The 21,026-nt window shown below is 33.4% G+C and overlaps 1 protein-coding gene across 3 annotated transcripts in view; it reads left to right on the forward strand.

Annotated features, from left to right (window-relative positions):
* LOC143256400 (beta-catenin-like protein 1) overlaps positions 1 to 10,911 on the forward strand; it is a 47,916-nt gene extending 37,005 nt beyond the window's left edge. For 2 of the 3 annotated variants that reach the window (XM_076514826.1, XM_076515682.1), the window contains 4 exons: positions 4,822 to 4,959; positions 6,404 to 6,476; positions 6,895 to 7,025; positions 9,152 to 10,911. In XM_076514826.1, coding sequence (XP_076370941.1) covers positions 4,822 to 4,959; positions 6,404 to 6,476; positions 6,895 to 6,983 — 300 coding nt within the window. In that variant the 3' untranslated portion in view covers positions 6,984 to 7,025; positions 9,152 to 10,911. Of the gene's footprint in view, positions 1 to 4,821; positions 4,960 to 6,403; positions 6,477 to 6,894; positions 7,107 to 9,151 lie in introns of those variants that run through there. The other variant, XM_076514000.1, reaches the window with a different exon arrangement.
* Positions 10,912 to 21,026: the final 10,115 nt, after the last annotated feature.

The following is a 21,026-nucleotide window of genomic DNA, read 5'->3' on the forward strand; positions in this document are numbered from 1 at the left end:
AATAATTGGACAAACACAGGTTATCTGTAAAACTTATTCAGTGATAATTCTGTATGTTGAAATGGCTAATTATGAAGAAACATTAATTCAAGCACAAATTGAAAAGATAGAAGATTAAAGAGCACATGTTATAAAAACATAACCCTCTCATGATGGGCTTCTGTAATTTGTAGAAATTGAATCACAAATTTTGTTCATACCACAACATAAGTGGTAACTGAGATTTCATAACTTGTCCTCTCAAAAACTGGTAAGATTTTGTTAAAAATCATAAATATCTTGTACACAAATAATAACGTTATTTTTCTCCTCTGGGGAAGTGCTGATATTGATAGGAGGGGTCACTCCATAGAGCATATTTTTCAGATCACAACCTTCTTATCTTCAATACTGGTTCTTATTCTTATTTTCATGCACCTAGTTAGTGTAATACTGCTGTTCATCTTTCAATTTCCTCTCCTTCACTGTTCTCCCGCTTTTCATGAAGGGTAGACAGTAACCCATGAGGGAGTGATCATTTTGAGAGAGAATGGCTGTGGTCAGTGCCACCCAACCTGCATGCCCTGGTGGAAATTATATCAGGCCAACTGGCTCTCTTTTACTGCTCTCACGGAACTTCATCTTGCCATCATCTGTAAGCCATCAATAGACAACTGTGTGGCAGCAGTGACTGACTGTATTATTCAGGCAGCTGCTCAGTGTATTCCTAAAACCTCAACACGTTTTCCATGATATCCTTGTCCATGGTGGAATCCTGCTTGCCACATGGCACAAAAAGCTCAAAAAAGGGCCTCGAATACCATAGGTATTCAACACTCTTGAACCTCATGGCTTTCTAACAGGCCCAAGCACATGCTAGGCAGGTATGATATCAAAGCCAGGAGGAATCTTGGATTAAATTCACAACCTGCATATATTCTATCACCATTTCTGAAGTCTTAAGGGAATTTGAAAGGTCAATGGGCAGTATAATTTTGCCCCCCTTTCAATCTTGCTCTCTGAAGGCCAGGAAGTAGCTGATGCCCTTTTTGCACTTCCCCAGTCCAGAGCTTGTACACAGAGTCTGATAATCCTCCTCTGTTTGCAACTGTCTTTACTGTATGCTTCAAAACTTTGATCCTTACCACAGCATCCCACTTGGGAATGTGTTTTCATTCCTCATTGGGTCATGCTTTTTTCAGGACAGATGATCTGTCATTGTTCCTTTTGTCCTTCATATCTAGACACAGTTGGATGAATTGGGTCTGTCCTTGGATAACATTGCTGTATCCATTAGTCAGCCTGTCCCACCATGGTTTATTGCCATCCCTAAATGTGGCATTTCTTTAAGTCATCTGAGAAAATCGGATATACTGTCTTTTATTTGCTGAACATCTTTTGAACCATCTCTCCATTCCAATTTATATAGATGCTTTGAAATTGAGCGATTGTGAGCTCTGCCATGGTTTGTTGTGGTTCAGTGGTTGCACAGAGTATCTTCTCTACAGCTTCTGTATTCACTGCTGAACTATATGCCATTTCTCTTGCCCTGGATCACATATGATGAAATAGTACTTGAATTTAACTATTTATACTGACTCACTTAGTTCTCTTCTGACCCTGGAATTGCTTCCCGTTAGCTCCCACCCTGTTCTTGCCAATACTCAAAACTGACTGGCCCATTTCTCTTTAACATCTACTTCTATTCACTTCTTCTGGATAACAGCTCACATTGGTATTTGCTGGAACAGGCTTGCTAACAGTGCAGCTAAGTCTGTTTGCTCTGGCGCTATCACTGCCATATCTGTTTCATACACTGACTATGGTCATGTATTCAAAGCTCAGCTCTATGCTAGTTGACAGTCGACTTGGAGTCAGCAACGTGAAAACAAGCTTTTTCAAATAAAACCCTCTGTTGTACTTTGGCCATCTTGTTTCTGTAAGGATTGGAAAGAGAAACTTGTCCTAACTAGACCACACATTAGACAAAATTTTTTAACACTCCTACGAAAAGTGGGGCCTAATAGGCCCCAGAGCAACTTGAAAGGTTATTAATATTAGGCTAATAATTTTGTATTTAAATGAAATTGCCATTTAAATCCATTAATGAATGGATTAACGAGATTCCCACTGTCCCTATCTACTATCTAGCAAAACCACAGCCAGGGGAATGGGCTTGGAGAAATCAGGACTAGAAACGTCTTTTCGTAGGAGTGTTAACCGATCATTTTATTTTACCTCGGACTGATGCACCAACATGTTGTCTGTGTGACAATCAAGTTACAGAATAAGCCAAATTTTACTGTCTTGTCATCGTTATGACTCTCAACGACAGCACCATTTTAGACATTTTTTTTCCTAGGGTTTATCCCTGATATTGTACAGTGTTATTGGTGATGGTGACACTGTCCACCTTAAAAATGTTTTATATTTTTTAAAGGCTATTGGCCTTTTTAACACTTTAACTTTTTAATTCATAAATTAAACTTTATTTTTTTAACATTATTTTTTTCAGGAATTAAAGTAAAATTAGTTTAATACGAAATTAAAAAAATGGCTGTGACTTCAAATAACTCATAAGGAGAACTGGAAAGGCTAACTTCACGTGACTAATGTTGATGTGTGAACTTATCCATTAGTCGTCCTGGTGAGATATAATAATTAAAATTATGGTACAAAAGTCTTTTAAAACTTGTATTACTTTACTTTATTTCTTACTGCTGTAAACTAGATTTAAAAATTGGATTTAACACTAGTTAAGTTCTTAATTCAAAAATTAACTTTGTTTTGTTTTGATTCCTTTTTACGAATTTTAATTATTTTACTTTTAATTTTTTTATCAGTTGTTTGGCGCATATAGCCTAGTTGCTTTGCACCATAAAATGCCAAACAATCAACCAACCAATAACATTGTTTTAATCAATTTTACTTAAAATATATGTTATTCTTCTGTTTCATTTACATGCATTCAAACTGTTAATATATCAAGTGCAAGGTGATTTTGATTTTTAATACGAAAATAGTTTTATTCATCTGATACTTTTCATATTTTAGTTTCAATTTAAACTCTGTTTCTAACTATAATATATGTAATTACCCTATCACAACAGATATCCTATACTGCACGACACGTAGTTTTAGTGTCTTACATTAAAAATTTTATTTAACTACTATTTGTTTATGTTATACAAATTAGAATAGCATAAAATCTTAGCTAGTATTCCATATTGTAATAGCATATAAGTTTTAAACTCTTAATTCCACCTATAATAATACCTATTATGTTTTGAGATAGGTTAGAGAAAAATAACAAATAAACTTTTGAAATATAATCAGGAGATTTTAGGGATTACACAAAGGAAATTTTAGATTTTTTAAGATGAAAATTATTTATTATTTTAATATGAAAATTACTTTGCATATGGACTATTCAAAATATATACTCTATATTCATGGACAAATCTATAATTTATTAAAAAATACTTCATTAAAAAATATGATGTTTTGTGTGTGAAATTTTATAATATTAACTGAAAGACTACCAAATTTTTTGAAGGTATACAAATCACATTAAAAGTAAGAAGCATTAAATCTGTAAAGATTTTAAATGAGCACAAAGAGAACACATGGTTGATCAGATTTACTGAGCATGTATCAAGAGAGTTAATAAACAACTGTAAATGCTACAGTTAGTCAAATAGCCAGTCATACCATAGCCAGTTTTATGTACTCCATTATGACATTTTAGCACTGATCTTAAAATAACTTGTTAGATTATACTGTAAAATGAGCTTATTTTTAATGGTTATACATGTTTATGCAGTGTCTGAATGGAGGTTATAAAACTCAAACAAACCTATTAAATGTGTACATGGTAGCCGTCTGGAGTTGTAAAAGTGTATTACTTGTTTCAACTGTATTCACTCAGAGAACTTCGAAATTATAAAGTCAAAAGTTATCTAAGCATCTAATTTATCTAGACATACCTCTACAGTGCTGTCATTGTATTGTTGAAGAAACTGTCAAAGTAGAGAATTTTCACAGCCTGTTAGTCATATTTAGAGTTTTAAGTAATATTTTAGGGGTTTATTTTGAAACAAAGGAATTAAAACTTGATTAGAATAAAAATTCAAGTCATAACACACGTTATAATACTAAATCATTCACACACGTTGATATGAAAGATGTTTAATTAAATTTTGAATGTAACATTGTGACTTATGCAGAAAAGCATTTAAAGGGGGTTCCTATTGCAAAAAGGTCAACAAATACAATCTGATTCTGTTTTCCTATGTCATCAACATTTGAGTTAATGCAATAGTTTTTTTCTGAACAAATAATACAAAAATGACTATTATTGGAGAACACAAGTCTGAAATGGCCAAAAACAAAGGGTGTATTCTGTGTTTTGCAAATATTTCTTTACAATTATGGTATAACCAGTATTATATTTTTCATTTTTAACATGCTTATGTACATGAATGTTTATATATATATCTGTTATTTCCCATTATTCTATGAATTGTTAGTCATTATATAATTTGTTGTGCACCTTTATGTTTAATAAAGTCTAACTTCTTCCCACTGTGCATGCTAACAGTTTGCTAAAGCACATGCTTCATGAAATATTATGTATTATCAACTGAATTTTTTTTTTCACATTTCAAGACATTTTAATTCTAAACTGTTCTCCAGCTTAACAGAATATTTTGTAACACTACATGAACTCTTCAAAGAAATTGCTGTGACTAAGTGGAAGGAATATTACTAAACTTTCCTGAAACTGTTAATTACTTGGTAATGACTTTTATTCAAAACTACTTTTCTTTTTGTCCAAAAAAGGAAATACGTTATAATGATGAAGAAGTTGATGCATCAATGGAAGAAGAATTCTACCTTCGGCGATTAGATGGAGGACTCTTCACATTACAATTGATAGATTTTATTATGCTTGATATATGTAGCTCTGGATCTCCTTCTGTAAGTTATGTTTTTACTTTAGCTTTATGTTAATTTTCTCACTATATTATTGTTTCATAACTTTTAGACAATATTGTTTCAATTTAAAAAATATTAAATTTCATCAAAATTAATATGTGTACTTATAACTACTGAAATGCCCTTTTGATTGTATCAAACCTGTCTTGTACTCCTAAGGCCCCCCAGGGAATGACATAGCAGGGTTGTTATTCAGAATTTACCCTCTTTCATATCATTCCTAATGAATTGCATCCTCTGACAATTTGCTGGACTGAGTCTCATTAAAACATGGCATATACTATAAGAGTCCCTTGGGAAGTAACATATGATAGAAGGGTCAACATTCAGGTGTGACTTGCCTGTATCTTTAATGTGTATTTTTAAAGGGACATCACCTAATTACATGAAATGGGTCATTTCAGCAGCATTTTTTTCTGCTATTTTTGTTTGAAATGATACTAGGGGTTTGTTTCAGTGCTGAGAGTTGAAAGGAACTATTAGCATAAAAAAACAACTTACAAATAAACAAAAGTTTTGATCTGTGTATGATTTTCATACAGTAAAATGAGAACTTTTTAATAACATTTTATGTCAAGTTGCATACATTGAGAGGTGTAGTAGGTATTTGAAGTGGGGTTGTGTAACATGTGGTCAGCTTCCGGTCAGTTACCTCTTTCTTTCTTTGTGAACCTGACAATGACCAAAGAAGGTCAAAATGTTGTTCTCTACATAAAAAATATTCTCAACCCAAATAAACCGTTTTTACATATGTATTTTTATGTAAAAGTGGGTTTTCTTTTCATCACTGATTATTAAATAATCCAGGTATGGACTGGTGGAAGTCCTTAAAAACCTTGTGATTAATCAGTGAATAACAAACATGTTAAACACCAAATGATTTGCTGTTAACAATAACTGTTTTATATACTTATTATAATGTGTGTGTGTGTGTGTATATATATATATATATATTGATTTGAGAATTAAGATTGAGATATAGAAAGTCAAATTCAGTCCTGTTTGTATGAACAAAAAATTACCTGTAAATATGTTTGTATATAATCTGTTTGGCTTAAAACTAAGCTTTTTATAAAAAATAAGCTTTTCAGTTGTTACATGTTTTTCCATTTAATATTTTAAAAGGCCATATGTGTTTATAAATTCAAATTGTGTGGGGGGGGGATTGGAAATATTCAGTAATTTTTTTTCTTGTTTTAGGAACTGTTTGGAATTTTATAACAAATGTGTGGTAACTTAATTGAAACTTTCAGAATATGGACACAACCATTTTGTTATTGTATAAGAATTATGTCAATGTTTCATTGAAAATTCAGAATACTTTAATGATATTTTTGTGTGTGTGTTGTAATAATATTTTATTATTTCTGAACTGTAATGGGGTGTTGCCTCTTCATGATTTTTCTTTCTTTCTCTGAACTTTTAGATCAAACAGAGGGTGTTACAAATGCTGAACCTAAGAGGAGGCTCCATAAAAACTATTAGAAATGTAATGAGAGGTATGTCAGTCAATATGTCTACTATGTGTGTAAAACTTTGACTTTCTGTTGTGGTATTTATTGATAGATTCACTTTTTTGAGATTTTTTTTATTTGACTGTAGTACTTGGAAATTTATGTTTTCTCTTCAGAATGATTGTCAACTTGCAGTCATATTCAGCCTCTTTTGTTTTATTACTCTGCCATTGATCTAGCCAAACTCTTGATCTTACTGTTCTGGCTTCAATATGAGCATTCCTCTTCATATAAATTAGAAAATTTCAATTTTAAAGTTAAAATTAATCATGTAGTGTTTTACATTCATCCAAACAATACCTTATGTAAAGTACTTTTCTTATAAGATGCAGGCTCCATTTTATGTGGGATTTTTAATTCTGACTTGTTATAAATGTTTGTTTTTATAATTTCTTTCTAATAGAGTATGCTGGAAACTTAGGGGATTCTGAAGATTCTGTAACTAAAGAATCAGAACAACAGTACATCTTACAGTTGGTTGACCGGTTCTGACCTGAACCAAATGTCTTTTTATTTGTACATACAGGAACAGCAGTGAGTTTTGTGTTGTTTATAGTATATTGTTTTTGTATACAGTTCTGCATGAGATTAAACCTAACACAGTTCATACCAAAATGAAAAGATTGTGATTTATTCTTGTGAAATATTAAAATGTTATGATGGAATTTCCCTAAATGTTTTTTCAGATTTTACTAACCTATTTTCCTAGTATTTGCTATCATTACCCTGCGAGGGTGTGGCAGTTGGGTCTGTGTTTCCATGCACGTATCTCAAAAATGAATAGACTGGGGTACATGAAAATTTCAGAAAAGATGAGAAGTCACTATGTGCAGTCCTCCCCAAATATGGTTGAAATCTGAGTTTTGAATCATTTTTTGTAATAGGGAGATAGGATATTTTTGCAGGTTTTTGTTAATAACTGTAGAGCAAGATTGGATTTTACCAAGTTACTTGGACATGTTAAGGTTGAGTCTCCTCATTACACTACAAAACATTATATGGATCATTAATTATTCTGCATCTGAGAAGGATTTTGTGAGTTTTCAAGTGTGAAATTTTAAATTATCCAATACAATTGTATGCAATATAAGAAAGGGTATGCAGTCTCTCTGATTGCTCTTGTTACTTATTGTATTTAAGTAAAAAGAGCAGTCCAGCATAATATCAACAGCTAAAATTGTTTAATATGCTACACATAGAAGGTATTTTTGGTTGTAACAGAAGAGAAAAAAATACTTTTCACTTTAAAAATTTAAATTTAAAATAAAACTATTTATTCATCATATTACAGTACTAATGTAACATTATTACAGTGCCCTTCATGAAGTACATTTTCTCTTAGTGTTATAAACTTACTTAGTATCATTCTGCACTGTTCAGAATACTTTCTTTGATTTATAACAGCACTGTTGCTTAAGCAAAATGCTTTCACTCATCTTTAGAATGTATTAAATTGTTCCATGTGTGTGTCTGAAAGTTAGATGAAATTTTAAAAAAAAATTATTTTCAGAAAAGAACAAGAATATGCTTTTGAAGGATTTTAAGCCTAATCATATTAAAGTACTTAAGTATTATGGTTTGGCCAAGGACCAGTAAGAGTACAAAACAGTTTCATTAATGGAGTCAGGAATTTTTTTCTGATATGGAAATATCCTTTATTTGCCTTTTGTCATGAAACTTTTGTGAATCAAACTGATGAGTTAGGACATAAGCCTACATTGGTTAGATTATTTCCAGTTAGATATGCAAAAGTTTCTAGGCAAACAAAGGAATTTTCCATTTCTGTAAAACTATTTTATTCAGTTTAGATGTGGTTTCTCTATACCATAACATATGTGTATCTGAAGGGCATTCTGTTTTAATGAAGATCATACTTAAATGTTTATGTTATTCCAGTAAAACTTTTAGAACAAAGTATTTCCTTCATTCTGACCAAGAGTTACTTTTAAGTTTTACAAAGTCATTTAGAAACAAACTGAAGATGGAGTTATAAAGAAAAGGTTTGTGTAGTGTTTATGCATTGGTTGTAGACTGAAGCACTAGACATGCAGTTTACAAAGGAAGTTAAAAACCATTCTTTTGGCTTAAAAACAATCTTGTAGTATTTCACCTGAAAACCTTTCTCACCAGTATTAGACACAAGGCTGAAAGTGGCCAAAGTTAATTTCATTGTTATTCACTTGGGTTACTTCCACAGGAAATTTGAAAGAAGCTTCTGCAGGAACCTTCTTGTAAGCCACTTCTTATGCCAAGATTTATAGAAATTCTGGAAATTTTTGGAAAAGTGCAAGTTTTCTTTGCAAGTCTGGAAAATGTCTTAAAAATCATAAATTCTGAGAAACTTGTGTAATTTTATTAAAATTTACAGCATTATTGAGTAGGCCTAAAAATATACTGTCAAGAGCAACTACTAAACTTGAATACTAACCAGAGAAATGACAGTTTGTGGTAAGTGGTAACATGATCATTCACTTTATTGTCCAGTATTTAACTATATACAATGAATTTATGTCATTTTAGTGCAATAAAGAAGTGTTTAAATGAATGCTCTTGCACAAACCTAAACAGTGTGTGCATTCTCATCTTTGAAACAATGCTAATAATGGTTAAAGATAACAGATAAAGAGTGTGGAAATGTAAACCTTTTCACACCTGTACAGGTGGTGCATCAGTTCCAGGCCTGATTCAACTTTTTGATCTAAACAGACAAGATATTAAAGACTAAGTTGGGGAAATGTAGGTTTTTGCCACTTTGGAAAGAAGAGAAATACAAATAATGACTGGAGGCTGTTAGATACAACATTAAAGTGTGCATCAAAAGAAACTTTGATGTCTCCCATATGGGAGCAGCAGCTCTGATAAGCCATGTGTGTGATATAAAATGTGAAATCTTAATGAAAGCACAAACCAAATAAACACCAAGTTTAGTGTATTTCTTTAGTTTAGAAAAGTAATTTTTTTTACTCTATATTAATTAATGATGGTTGTATTATGCAAATACACTTCCTCTGTTGTTAGGACCAACATGTATGTAAAACATGTTGCTGTTTTATAATGGAACAGTTGATGACTTTAAAAATGAACAGGTGATTAAGTTAACACATCTTCAGTTAGGCCTAGAATGATTATTTACATAACCTAGCTTAAACAAATTTTGACAATGCAGGTATGAGTTTAAGATAAAGCTGTTCAATGCTGCATGTATTACAAATCTAGTGATAATAGTTTAATGTTTAAAGCAAGTTGTTAAACATACTACTTACAAGTTTATTGTTTTTATGTTCATGTTGCCACTAAATATGCAACCTTTGTTATTAGTTGTATTAAATCAGACATAGATCTGGTTGCCTTTGATGTTATCCATTTTTGTTACCCCAATAATCAGTGAACTTTTGTACAGCATGCACATAATTCTTGTAGGTAATGTGTACTGTGACTTTTGAACATTTATTTCTTGGGAGGGGGAGTATTGTTTATACATAAATAGGTCCCTAATTATGGTACACATGCTCATTGCAGGATTAGATCTAGACAATTTTTTAAAAAATCTCTGAAATTTTAATTAAAAACATACAAATCTAGATTTAGACAGACTTGGCATTCGTAGAAACTCAAAACATTTTATCAGATTTATCTTAATAGATTATGATGTATTCAATTTTTTCTTTTTATTTAGAAATACACTGACTATGTTTATGTATGTCTAGTTGAATATTTCTATTTTGTTTTAATAGGACAGTAGTTATATGTAGCAGCATTGGTGGTTTAGTATTTGTATTGACTGTTTGAATTTTTGAATCTACCAAATTGGTAGTCTTTTTAAGCCTATGGAAAACAGTTTTAGTGGAAACCAAGTATTTTCTGTTAAGATCTACTGGGCAATAAATATTATTGAGAAACGTTTTTGATTTAAAAGCTATGAAAGAATAAATATTTCCATAAAATGTTCCCAGATAATAAAGTAACATCCATACTTATGATGAAAAGTGTTCATATCTAACTGCATTTGGCATTGATCCTTATTTCAGATTATATCTACAGTAAAATATGAAAGTGACTGTTCTACTTTTGGTTTTAGTTACTCTAATTTAAAGTTAGTTATTTGATGTGTACATCAGGTTTTGGAATGCAGGTCAAATATCTATTTATCAGTATTCTAAGGACATGTTACTTTTGATAACCTTAACAAAAATGGTCAGGAACTGTTGACCAAATGTCAGATGGGAATTCATGGCATATTTCAGATTTCAGTAGATGGTTCCAACATTAATTGGAAGATTTATAGTTTACTATCTATTAACTTTGAAGATGAGACCAGTTGTTCTGTACTCTAGGTCTTTTATCTATGTAATGTCTGTGTGTAACATAATAGGTTTCAGTTTTTTAGTTATAAAGAAGGAGGTAAACTCTTGTCAAAGCAGTGGCTGTTATGTCCTTAAGCTTACACTCATGTTGGTCCCAAAAGAGATGTTTGTGATAATGCCATTCCTTACACCATCTTTATTACAAATTACCATTACAGTTGTGATCTAACATACAAATATTTCATTCTAGGTGGTGGAGTAAAAAAAATGAGAAAAACTGAGATAATCAGTATTACAAATGTTGATTACAGTAGGAATGTAACATTAAACTATTTTATGTTTTAACCCCCAAAGGGCTCATAACATAAATAAGATTAAGTGAACTAAAGTTACATCAAACCTAAAATGTTTATATAGTTGTTTCATTCAGTTCTATTGGTATCATATTGATAAATCTAAAGTGTCTGCAGGAATGCTGATTACTGAAGTATACTGCAGTGAATAATTTTGAACATGGGTGGCAAAGGAACAAAACACAAATGCAAGTGAGCATTAAACAAATCTCTGTTCATACTGTTTCTGTTTATATGAGTTTTTATCTGTCAACTGATTTTTTAATTGTTTTAAGCTCCAACAAGTTGCTAGGGCTGTGAAGAATTTGTTTTTATGTTGGCACTGGACAAAGACCAGAAGTCTGTTGTATCATACCTTTATCATATAAGAGAAATTTTAGCTTAGGTATACCATAATATCAAGCATTGTATATTAAGATTTATTCCAAATAATACACAGAGGGGAGAAAACTTCTGATGTATACTACTTTGTACAAGTATCTGTGTCACTCCTTGAGATGGACTCACCCCTTATGCTAGGAATAAAGTGATACATGCTTTTAGCTTGATACAAAAGGATAAAAACCCTCTAACCCAAGTGTTTTCAATTCACAGTTTGCAACTGAATAAGAAAGTTCCACCTTTTGTAAGTGCTTGGATTATAAAGTTTTATCATTTTGTATCTAGACTTCTTGAACCTACGTGTTTTTCTAACTTCATGATCAGGCTTTTACCATATACATCATTTGCCTAAGTAAAAGGATTAGCACATGTTTATGGCCTTTCTATACCCAGTTAACAAGCATTTAAAAAAATTATCAGAATATATCTAAATAAATTATGTTAGTTATGAAAGTGGGAAATTCCAAGCAACAATATGTGGCATAATCAGTGATGACGAGAAAACCCACTTGTAGAAAAAATATATATGTAAAAACGGCTTGTTAGGGTTGAGAAAATTTTTTATGTAGAGGAGTGAACAACGTTTCAACCTTTTTGCGAACCTGACGATGACTGAAGAAGGTTGAAACGTTGTTCACTCCTCTACATAAAATAATTTTCTCAACCCTGATGAGCCATTTTTACATATAAATATGTGGCATAAACAAGAAGGATCTAAATCTGGAAGAATGACTCAAGTCTATTGTACATAAGCTGTTTCCGTATTTGTTCAACCACTGCATACCTCAAGCAGCTGGAAAATGAAACAGGTATTTGTTCTGTTCCATACAAAGACATATCAGTTAAGTAACTGGACCAGCAACTATGAATTCCTGTGTCATCAGACTTGAAATTGGAAATGGGAAAACGTTATTCTTATACAATAGTTAGATTATGAAAATTAACAGGGAGGAGTGGTGTGTTTTGAATGTGATGTAGCCTTTCACAATGTAAACTATGTTACATGGCTATTGGGCTATTAATAAAATGTGTAATTGTCAAATAGAGGATGATTAAAAATTGTGATATGAACTGTAACAGTATTGTGAGACTCAAAAGTTATTTTGTATTTTATCAAAATACTTATTTCTACATTCACATATTTTATACAAAGAACAACAAAATATGTTTGACTGAACACTAAAATAGTTTGGGATTATCCTGAAACATACAAATGACAAAAAAATATTTTGTCCTTCAAAGATGCCATTGCAAATCTACCCATGAAAGGAGTAATAATTTAAATTCAACATTTGTTTTTCAGGAAGTCATCATTTCTTCTGTTAAACTGCTCTAAAGTGTTGTTTTCCACTTATACAAGCAGCAACTCATTCTATAAGGCAACCAACCTTGATAAAAATTAAAATGGTTAATTTGTGACTTTTTACCCTATTATATAGAATATAGCATAAAGCTATTAGAGTCATTTTTCATTTCGATCTACCTAATAATCTAGTCAACTTCAATAAGGTCATCTCTTAACCTTCTTTTCTTTATAAGAGTAAATAAGATGATCCATTTTCAGGATCATTCTAGTAGTACTCTTGTGAACCATGTTCAGTAAGTATGTCCTTTTTTAAAACATGATATTATAATTGAAGCCTAACTATTAATATAGAGATGGCTTGAATGGGTAGTAAAAGTGGGATCCTCATCATCAAGCTTAAGTAGTAATATGTATAGTGAGATAATCTTCTTGATTCACACTTGTGGTATTTCCCAACCAAGCAATTAGGAGGCCATCATTAGCATCTCAGCTGAACACTGGAGTATTTCATTCATACAGAACCTCTTTGTTCTACTTAATGAACTTGGCAAGATTTTGCAGTATCTTTTCACCAACAAATTGAATGAATTAAGTTCATGGCAATATAGATGCAGTACCAAGTATGTACATGTTCTTGAATCTGCTTATTCCACACAGTTACTGTATAAAGTACTCCATGGCATGGCCCAGCCTTTCACTGGCTTCTTAATTACCCACTAGGATTAGAGGTCTGCTTTGCCTTCATCACAGGTTTTTGTGTTTGCAGTGTAGATCTTTCCCTGGTAAATTTATAGTCCACCTCAGATTGCACATTCCAGTTTGATGAGGAATTCATTAAGTAGACAAATTTCAAGAGCCCTTATGCATTGATTACATTCCCCAGTTTCCAACTGAAGAGGTGCTTAATGCACCCCATCTAATTTCCCTGAAAGATTCAGGATTGTTACACAGTCTGTGCCTGCCTTCTGTCCTGGGGAATGCCCCTGCTGTTTCATGAATCATGTCTTTTCCTATTGATACGTTTTTTACTATTTGGCATTGCAGCTCAAGTTGGCAGATCTCATTTGCTGACTGTATATATAAAAATATCTTTAAAGTAATTGGGTGCCTTTCATCTTGGAAATACTTCTGCTTAACCCACTGATCACCATTCTTATCAGTGAGAGCCTACTGAGTCACCTACCAACAAAAAAAAACTCATGGCTTTCCACATTGAGTGCCTCTCACTTTGGAGTCTTGGCCTAGTAGCTGTCCATCCCCCTTTTAAAAGCTCCTCCCTTCGTGCCTGACTCCTAATTTATTGTAATTTTCTGACTCACATGTTGGTGAAATAATATATTTTGTGAGACAGCTTCATATTAATGGCTTTGGCCAACTAATGGTAGTAGCTCTTCAGTCTGCTAGCAAGAGAACTTTTGTTTGCAGCTTTTGCCAGTCAATGGCTATACATCCCAACTCTCAGTTAACTATTGGGTTGACTCTCACCTTGAAGAGGTTTCCCTTTACTTCACCAGTTATTAGCATTGTAATTCCCTAAAGCTCCCCATTTCACTTGCTGATAAAACAACTATTACTGGCATAGCTCATCCATTAATGGAATCTTATGCCTTTCTTCTTTAAGAAGCCTTGACCAAACCTGAGGTTTTGCTTTTCTGGTTGTTAAGTACTTTGGTCTCAGGTAACTACAATGATCCTCAGTTGCTTTAGTTTCCATGCTGCTAGAGCATAACTTTAGGAGAAGAGATTTTAACTGCTTTCTGGAAGCTGCAGATATCTCCTGTTCTCTGTGTCTGTTTTCTTTGCTGCATGGTGATGTTGATTAAGTTTTTGCAACATCAGCAATAGTCTAGGATACAGTAGAGGGCTTCCCCCTTCATTGCATACCTTTCATCCAGTAAGGAAACTTCTGTGTAAGACAATCAGAGTGCTAGCTAGTATTCACAAATCTGACTGCTTAAGTCTCTCAAAAAGAATTCTTAACTCCAGAATGTCAGTATCTTTGGTCACCATTACTCCTAACTTACTACAAAATAGTCAGTTTGCCCCATCAGTTGGAGGTTCAAAGAATACTAGACCACAGAATGTGTTAATCTCTCTAATCTACAACTGGATCATATAAAAAAAGACTTGACACTGATAGAAATATAAGTATTCAGTATTTATTTAAAAAAACAACATAAAATAACAACAACAAAAAGGCAAATGCCAAGGTGGTATGTTTTGAGCTGATAGAGTAATGGGAAGACTATTCGAAATCCACTACCCGTTCCATATGTTCCTCTTTTAAATTAAATTAAAACTAAACTGAAAATACAAATGAAACTTCAAAATTTGTATTATCAAGCTAAAACAGAATTTTCAGTGATGTCGAGAAAACCCACTTGTAGAGAAATATATATGCAAAAACGGCTCGTTTGGGTTGAGAAAATATTTTACATAGAAGAGCGAACAACGTTTCGATCTTCTTCGGTCATCGTCAGGTTCACAAAGAAAGAGGTAACTGACCGGAAGCTGACCACATGTTTGAAAGGGGTTGTGTAACTGAGTGTCGAAATGTAGAGGGCGGTGTTAGATGTTTGAATATATAATTTTATTTATTTCATTATGCTAATATAGGTATAAAGGCGTTCCTTTATATTGGTTTATTTTGGGTTTAAGTTGTATAAGTAAGGCTTCTTTAATTTTGCGTTTGTTTATGTTTGTTTCTTTATTTAGTATTTGAGTGTTTTCTATAGTTATGTTGTGTTTATTTGACTTGCAGTGTTCGAAAACGTGTGAAGGTGACTTTTTATGTTCTTTGAATCTAGTTTCCATTTTTCTATTTGTTTCTCCAATATAGAAGTCGTAGCAGTTATCACATTGTATTTTATAAATAATGTTGGTGTGGTGTTTGTCAATGTAGTTTTTACATAGTATAGACCTCATTTTGTGCCTGGTTTTTGAATGAATTTGGTATTAACTGGAATGTCATATTTTGTTATTAGTTTTTGCCAAATGTTGGTTATTTGTCTGCTGATGTCAGGAATATATGGTATACAGCAGTATATGGTTTCGTGATTTTTTGATTCGTGAGATATATTTACTTTTGTTGGTTGATTTTGCTTTTTGTCTAGGTGTGTGCGTATAATGTTTTCTACTTTTTGTGGAGGAAACTTATTGATGTTCATGAATTATTGTTTTATTTTGTCTAATTCATCGTTAATTTTATCTGCTGAGCATAGTTTTATGGCTGTGTTTATTTGGTTTCTTAGTATGTTTCTTAGTTCTAGCCAAAATATTGGCTAGAACTGGTGATACTGGGTTGCCCATGCTTCGGCCATTTGTTTGTATATAGTTTTGGTTGTTGAACATGAAGTTTGTCTTTATCATGGTGAATTCTATGAGGTTTGCTAATTGGTTACTGGGGATGTCTATAGTTGGGTTACGGTCTCGGATATAGAGTTCTAAGGCTATCTTGCAAGCTTCAGTGGTTGGAACTTCTGTAAAGAGGGATATAACATCAAAACCGGCCATTAAGGCTTTATGATTAAGTTGATTTAGATTAGACTTGAAATTAAAAGAGTCTTTGATGAATGAGCTGGCTGATGTTACATATTTGGAGAATGCCCATGCTATGTATTTACCAAGATTGTAATTAAACGATTCATGTTGTGGACATTATTGGTCGTAATGGACAATCTGGTTTATGAAACAACATTAACATTAACAACATCTTAAACGATTTTTTCAAGAATTTTCTCACAAAACCATAAACTTAATTTCACAAACCAAAAAACTAAAAAACAATCTTACAAAAAGAGACATTAATTCCATTAAAAACCTAAAACAAGACAAAAACATAAAAATTCTAAAAGCAGATAAAGGTAACGCTATAGTCATAATGAACACGTATGAATACACCCAAAAAATTAAGAACATCCTATCAGACACGAACAAATTTAAACCAATACACAGAAATCCAACAAAGACACACGAGACGCAACTGAACAAATTACTACTACAAATGAAAAAAGCCAACACAATTTCACAAACACTTTATTCCTACCTACGTAAAACCGACTCACGCACACCACAAATATACGGAATCCTCAAACCTCATAAACCAGATTGTCCATAATGACCAATAATGTCCACATATGAATCGTTTAATTACAATCTTGGTAAATACATAGCATGAACCCCCGTCACACCAAACTTACCTTTTCAATCGTGGAGGCGTTAAAATGTGATTGTCAGTCCCACTATTCGTTGATAAAAGAGTTGGCGGTGGGTGGTGATGACTATTTGCTTTCCCTCTAGTCTCACCCTGCTAAATTAGGGACAGCTGACACAGATAGCCCTCGTGTAACTTTGCGCGAAATTCAAAACAAACCAAACGAAAATAATGGTGGGATCATTAATATAAAGTTAAACAAGAACAGTTTTAGATGTTGCACTTAAGAGTTTCACTGGATCAAATGAAAAGAGTATAAAGTTTACACAAAAGCATGGTACGTTTTTCTGATTTTAACCGATCACTCCGAAGAAAAATCGATATACTTGTCAATATTACGTGATAATAATAATAAAAACAAGGCCCATTCATTGACTCCTGGGGTATCTGCGAGTAACTAGTTCTAGTTTGACTGAACTAGCTTTTTGTGAAGTGTTTACTTGAGTAATTGTTTCCGTCCTAACTGGAAACTCGGGGAGAAATAAAATTTTGAAAAAACAATTATAGCAAATACGTAGTACCATATTTTATTAAATGATATTAAATCTTTTTAACTAGATTAAACATGTAATATGAATCTTGATGACCATAACTGAATTATTTTGCGCTTAACTGTCCAACTTACCAGTTAATCAAAATATTGATATCCTTACGCAGTTATGTGTGCCGATAGTGTACTATCATAAGCCAACTCTACTAATGTAACCCTGTCAATATTATAACTTTAATATGCGAACATATTATGTGTTGTACGCTCCCCCTTATTTCACAGAAAAAGTTATAATTTCTTATGCATATGGATGTATGCAGTTATAATATAGGGTGACTCGGAAAGTCACTGTGCACTTATATATTTATTAACAGACAAAACAGCACAGTGACTTTCCGAACACACTATAGAACAATGGTGCACAAAGTTCGGACCCGGGCCAAGTCCGGCCCGAGACGAGTCGCCGAGTGGCCGGCGATGTCCAACGGGAAAGTCAAACATAAAGAGTTTGCGCCTGCACAAAGATTAAGCGCTATAGAAGAATATGCATTAGATTAGATACTGAATGGTTCCATATTTGTGTCGAGCAATAAAGAAAATTTAATAAGCAAATCTCTTTAATGCATAGGCATTTAATAATTGGCGCAATGGTGTAACATTTCCGTAATTACGAAATGTCACGCGTTACAATTGTTCTTCTAAATTTACTTATGACCCGTGGTTTGATATTATTTCGTAACAAAAATGGCAGCTAATCATAAAAGAAAAGTTGACGACAAAAACCGGCAGTTTAATGATGATTGGACTGCGCAATACTGTTTTGTTCAACAACAGAAGAACGTGATTTGTCTGTTGTGCCATTCGACAATAACAGTGGCGAAGGTATCCAATATAAAGCGTCATTATGAGTTGAAGCATAAAGATTTCCACAACGTTGTCGGTGATGAACTAACAGCTCGAATTGAATCTCTGCGGCGGTCACTGAATCACCAGCAGAACGTTTTCTCAAAGTAGTCAGCAGATTTAGGTGCAGTATGTGAGGTCAGTTACGATATTTCGTTGATGATAGCGAAATCTGGCCGACCGTTCACTGATGGTGATTTTGTCAAGCAATGTATGATTACTACATCGGAAAAGTTGTGTCTGGAAGCAGTTCGCAAGCTTTGAATCGTATGACAGTTCAACGAAGAATTTTACTCCTCTCAGCAGACGAGACAAGGCAGCTTACAAATAAAGCAGCCAACTTTGTCTACTTCTCTTTGGCAGCAGACGAGTCGACTGACATCAGTTCAACAGCACAGCTACTAGTTTTTGTTCTTGGTGTGTCGTCATCGTTTGATATCACAGAGGAACTAATCGGCATGGGTTCTATGAAGGGTGAGACAACTTGGTCTGCTCTAATCGAGGAGACACTACGACTATGTAGTAGTGTTTCATTTGATTTCACGAAACTGGTAAGTGTGACAACTGATGTAGCACCAACCATGACCAGATAAAGTAGCGAACTGGTAGCACTGTTGATGAAGCATCGAGGAAAGCAGAACAGACAGTTGGTGAAGTTGCACTGTATTATTCACCAACAGAACCTGTGCAGTAAAGAACTTGGTTTTCAGGCACTGGTGGCATTAGTGACAAAAACCATTAATTTCATCAAATCGAGGGCTTTGCCCTAGTTACTCATTTAATTGGGCAACCTCAGGTTATAATGTGTGCCTTGTCATAGGGGGCCCGGCATGGCCAAGCGTATTAAGGCGTTCAACTCGTAATCCGAAGGTTATGGGTAAGAATCCCGGTCGCACCAAACATGCTTGCCCTCCCAGCCTTGGGATCGTTATAATGTGATAGTCGATACCGCTATTCGTTGGTAAAAGAGTAGCCCAAGAGTTGGCGGTGGATGATGATGACTAGCTGTTATTCCCCTAATCCTTCACTGCTAAATTAGGCTATTAGGCTTTGCACGAAATTCAAAAACAAATAAACAATCAAAACCTTGTCATAGGAAAGATTTTTTATATTGTTCCACTAGCGGACCTTATTGTTAGAACCCAACAATTGTAGAAAATGAAAATTTTCTTGGAAGAGACAACATTATTGTCATGTATATATAATTTTATTTCTTATTACCAGACTGGAGTATATTTATGAAAACCAACCTAAGGCAGATATTTCTGAAAGCTTTCAATCTTCAATTAAGGTGAAATCGTTCATTCACACAAGTCAGTTTGGCTATTTTGTGTCTTCAGTAAATAATGTTTTCTCATTATGTTCCATTGTGTACTGTCTCTTTCTTTTCACAATATAAATCAACAAACGCAAAGCATTTTCTGTCGAACCTTCTGATTTTACCCAACCACTCTAAAGAAAAAATATATTCTTTTCGATATCGCATAATAAGAAAAAAACAGGTATTCCACGTGTAATAATGGTTTTAGTTTGAATGGACTACCTTTTCGTAAATCTGAATTTAATTATGCTTCAAAGCGGTAAGTCTGAGAACTCATTACGCCAGAAACGCAAATTCGATACCAGTGGTGAGCATAGTACATATAACATATTTTGTAGCTTTGTGCCAACTATAAACAAAAAAAAAACCCAAAAACTTAAGTACACTAAATTTATACCTTTGTCATCGCTCAGATAAGTAACATCTTCGAAAAAATAAAAATACTGGTAAACAAAGTGTGTTTGGTAAATCCATGCTGGCTTTCATTTATTATGTATTACAGTAAATGGTTTTATAAAGCTTCTTCTATCATGGTTTTAATAAAGACAGGGTCAGCAGGTTTCCAATGTCAAAAATCGAGACAGTGTGATGATATATTAGCTCTGGAAAAGTTTAAATTATAATAACACTTATTTTGCTATATACTAAACAGTATGATGTTTAGTGCATCATATTTTAATTCACGGATAAACAAAGCTGTTTAAAAGCTTATCTAGTTAAATAATAATAAATATAATTGAAATCTTTTTAAGTTGTATTTAATCCACTGAGAAAATTTTCGCTTCTTCATTTCTTCCTTTCGCAGGGGGACCCGGCATGGCCTAGCGCGTTAAGGCGTGCGCTTCGTAATCTCAGGGTCGCGGGTTCGCGCCCGAGTCGCGCCAAACATGCTCGCCCTCCCAGCCGTGGGGGCGTTATAATGTGACGGTCAATCCCACTTTTCGTTGGTAAAAGAGTAGCCCAAGAGTTGGCGGTGGATGGTGATGACTAGCTGCCTTCCCTCTAGTCTTCCACTGCTAAATTAGGGACGGCTAGCACAGATAGCACTCGAGTAGCTTTGTGCGAAATTCCAAACAAACATCCTTTCGCAGGATGAAACATTGTATCGTGTGATTGATTTTCCTTTAAAAATTTGAAGGAACTGTGTATACCGGCAAACCGAACATATCAAACTTGCATTGAGATAATAGAGAAACTGGGGCAAATTAATACTTTTATTGTTTCTGATCACGACTCAAAAAATAAGTCTAAAAACTGACACGAT

The sequence above is a fragment of the Tachypleus tridentatus genome, chromosome 1 (genome assembly GCF_004210375.1).
Source record: "Tachypleus tridentatus isolate NWPU-2018 chromosome 1, ASM421037v1, whole genome shotgun sequence".
Lineage (NCBI taxonomy): Eukaryota > Metazoa > Arthropoda > Merostomata > Xiphosura > Limulidae > Tachypleus > Tachypleus tridentatus.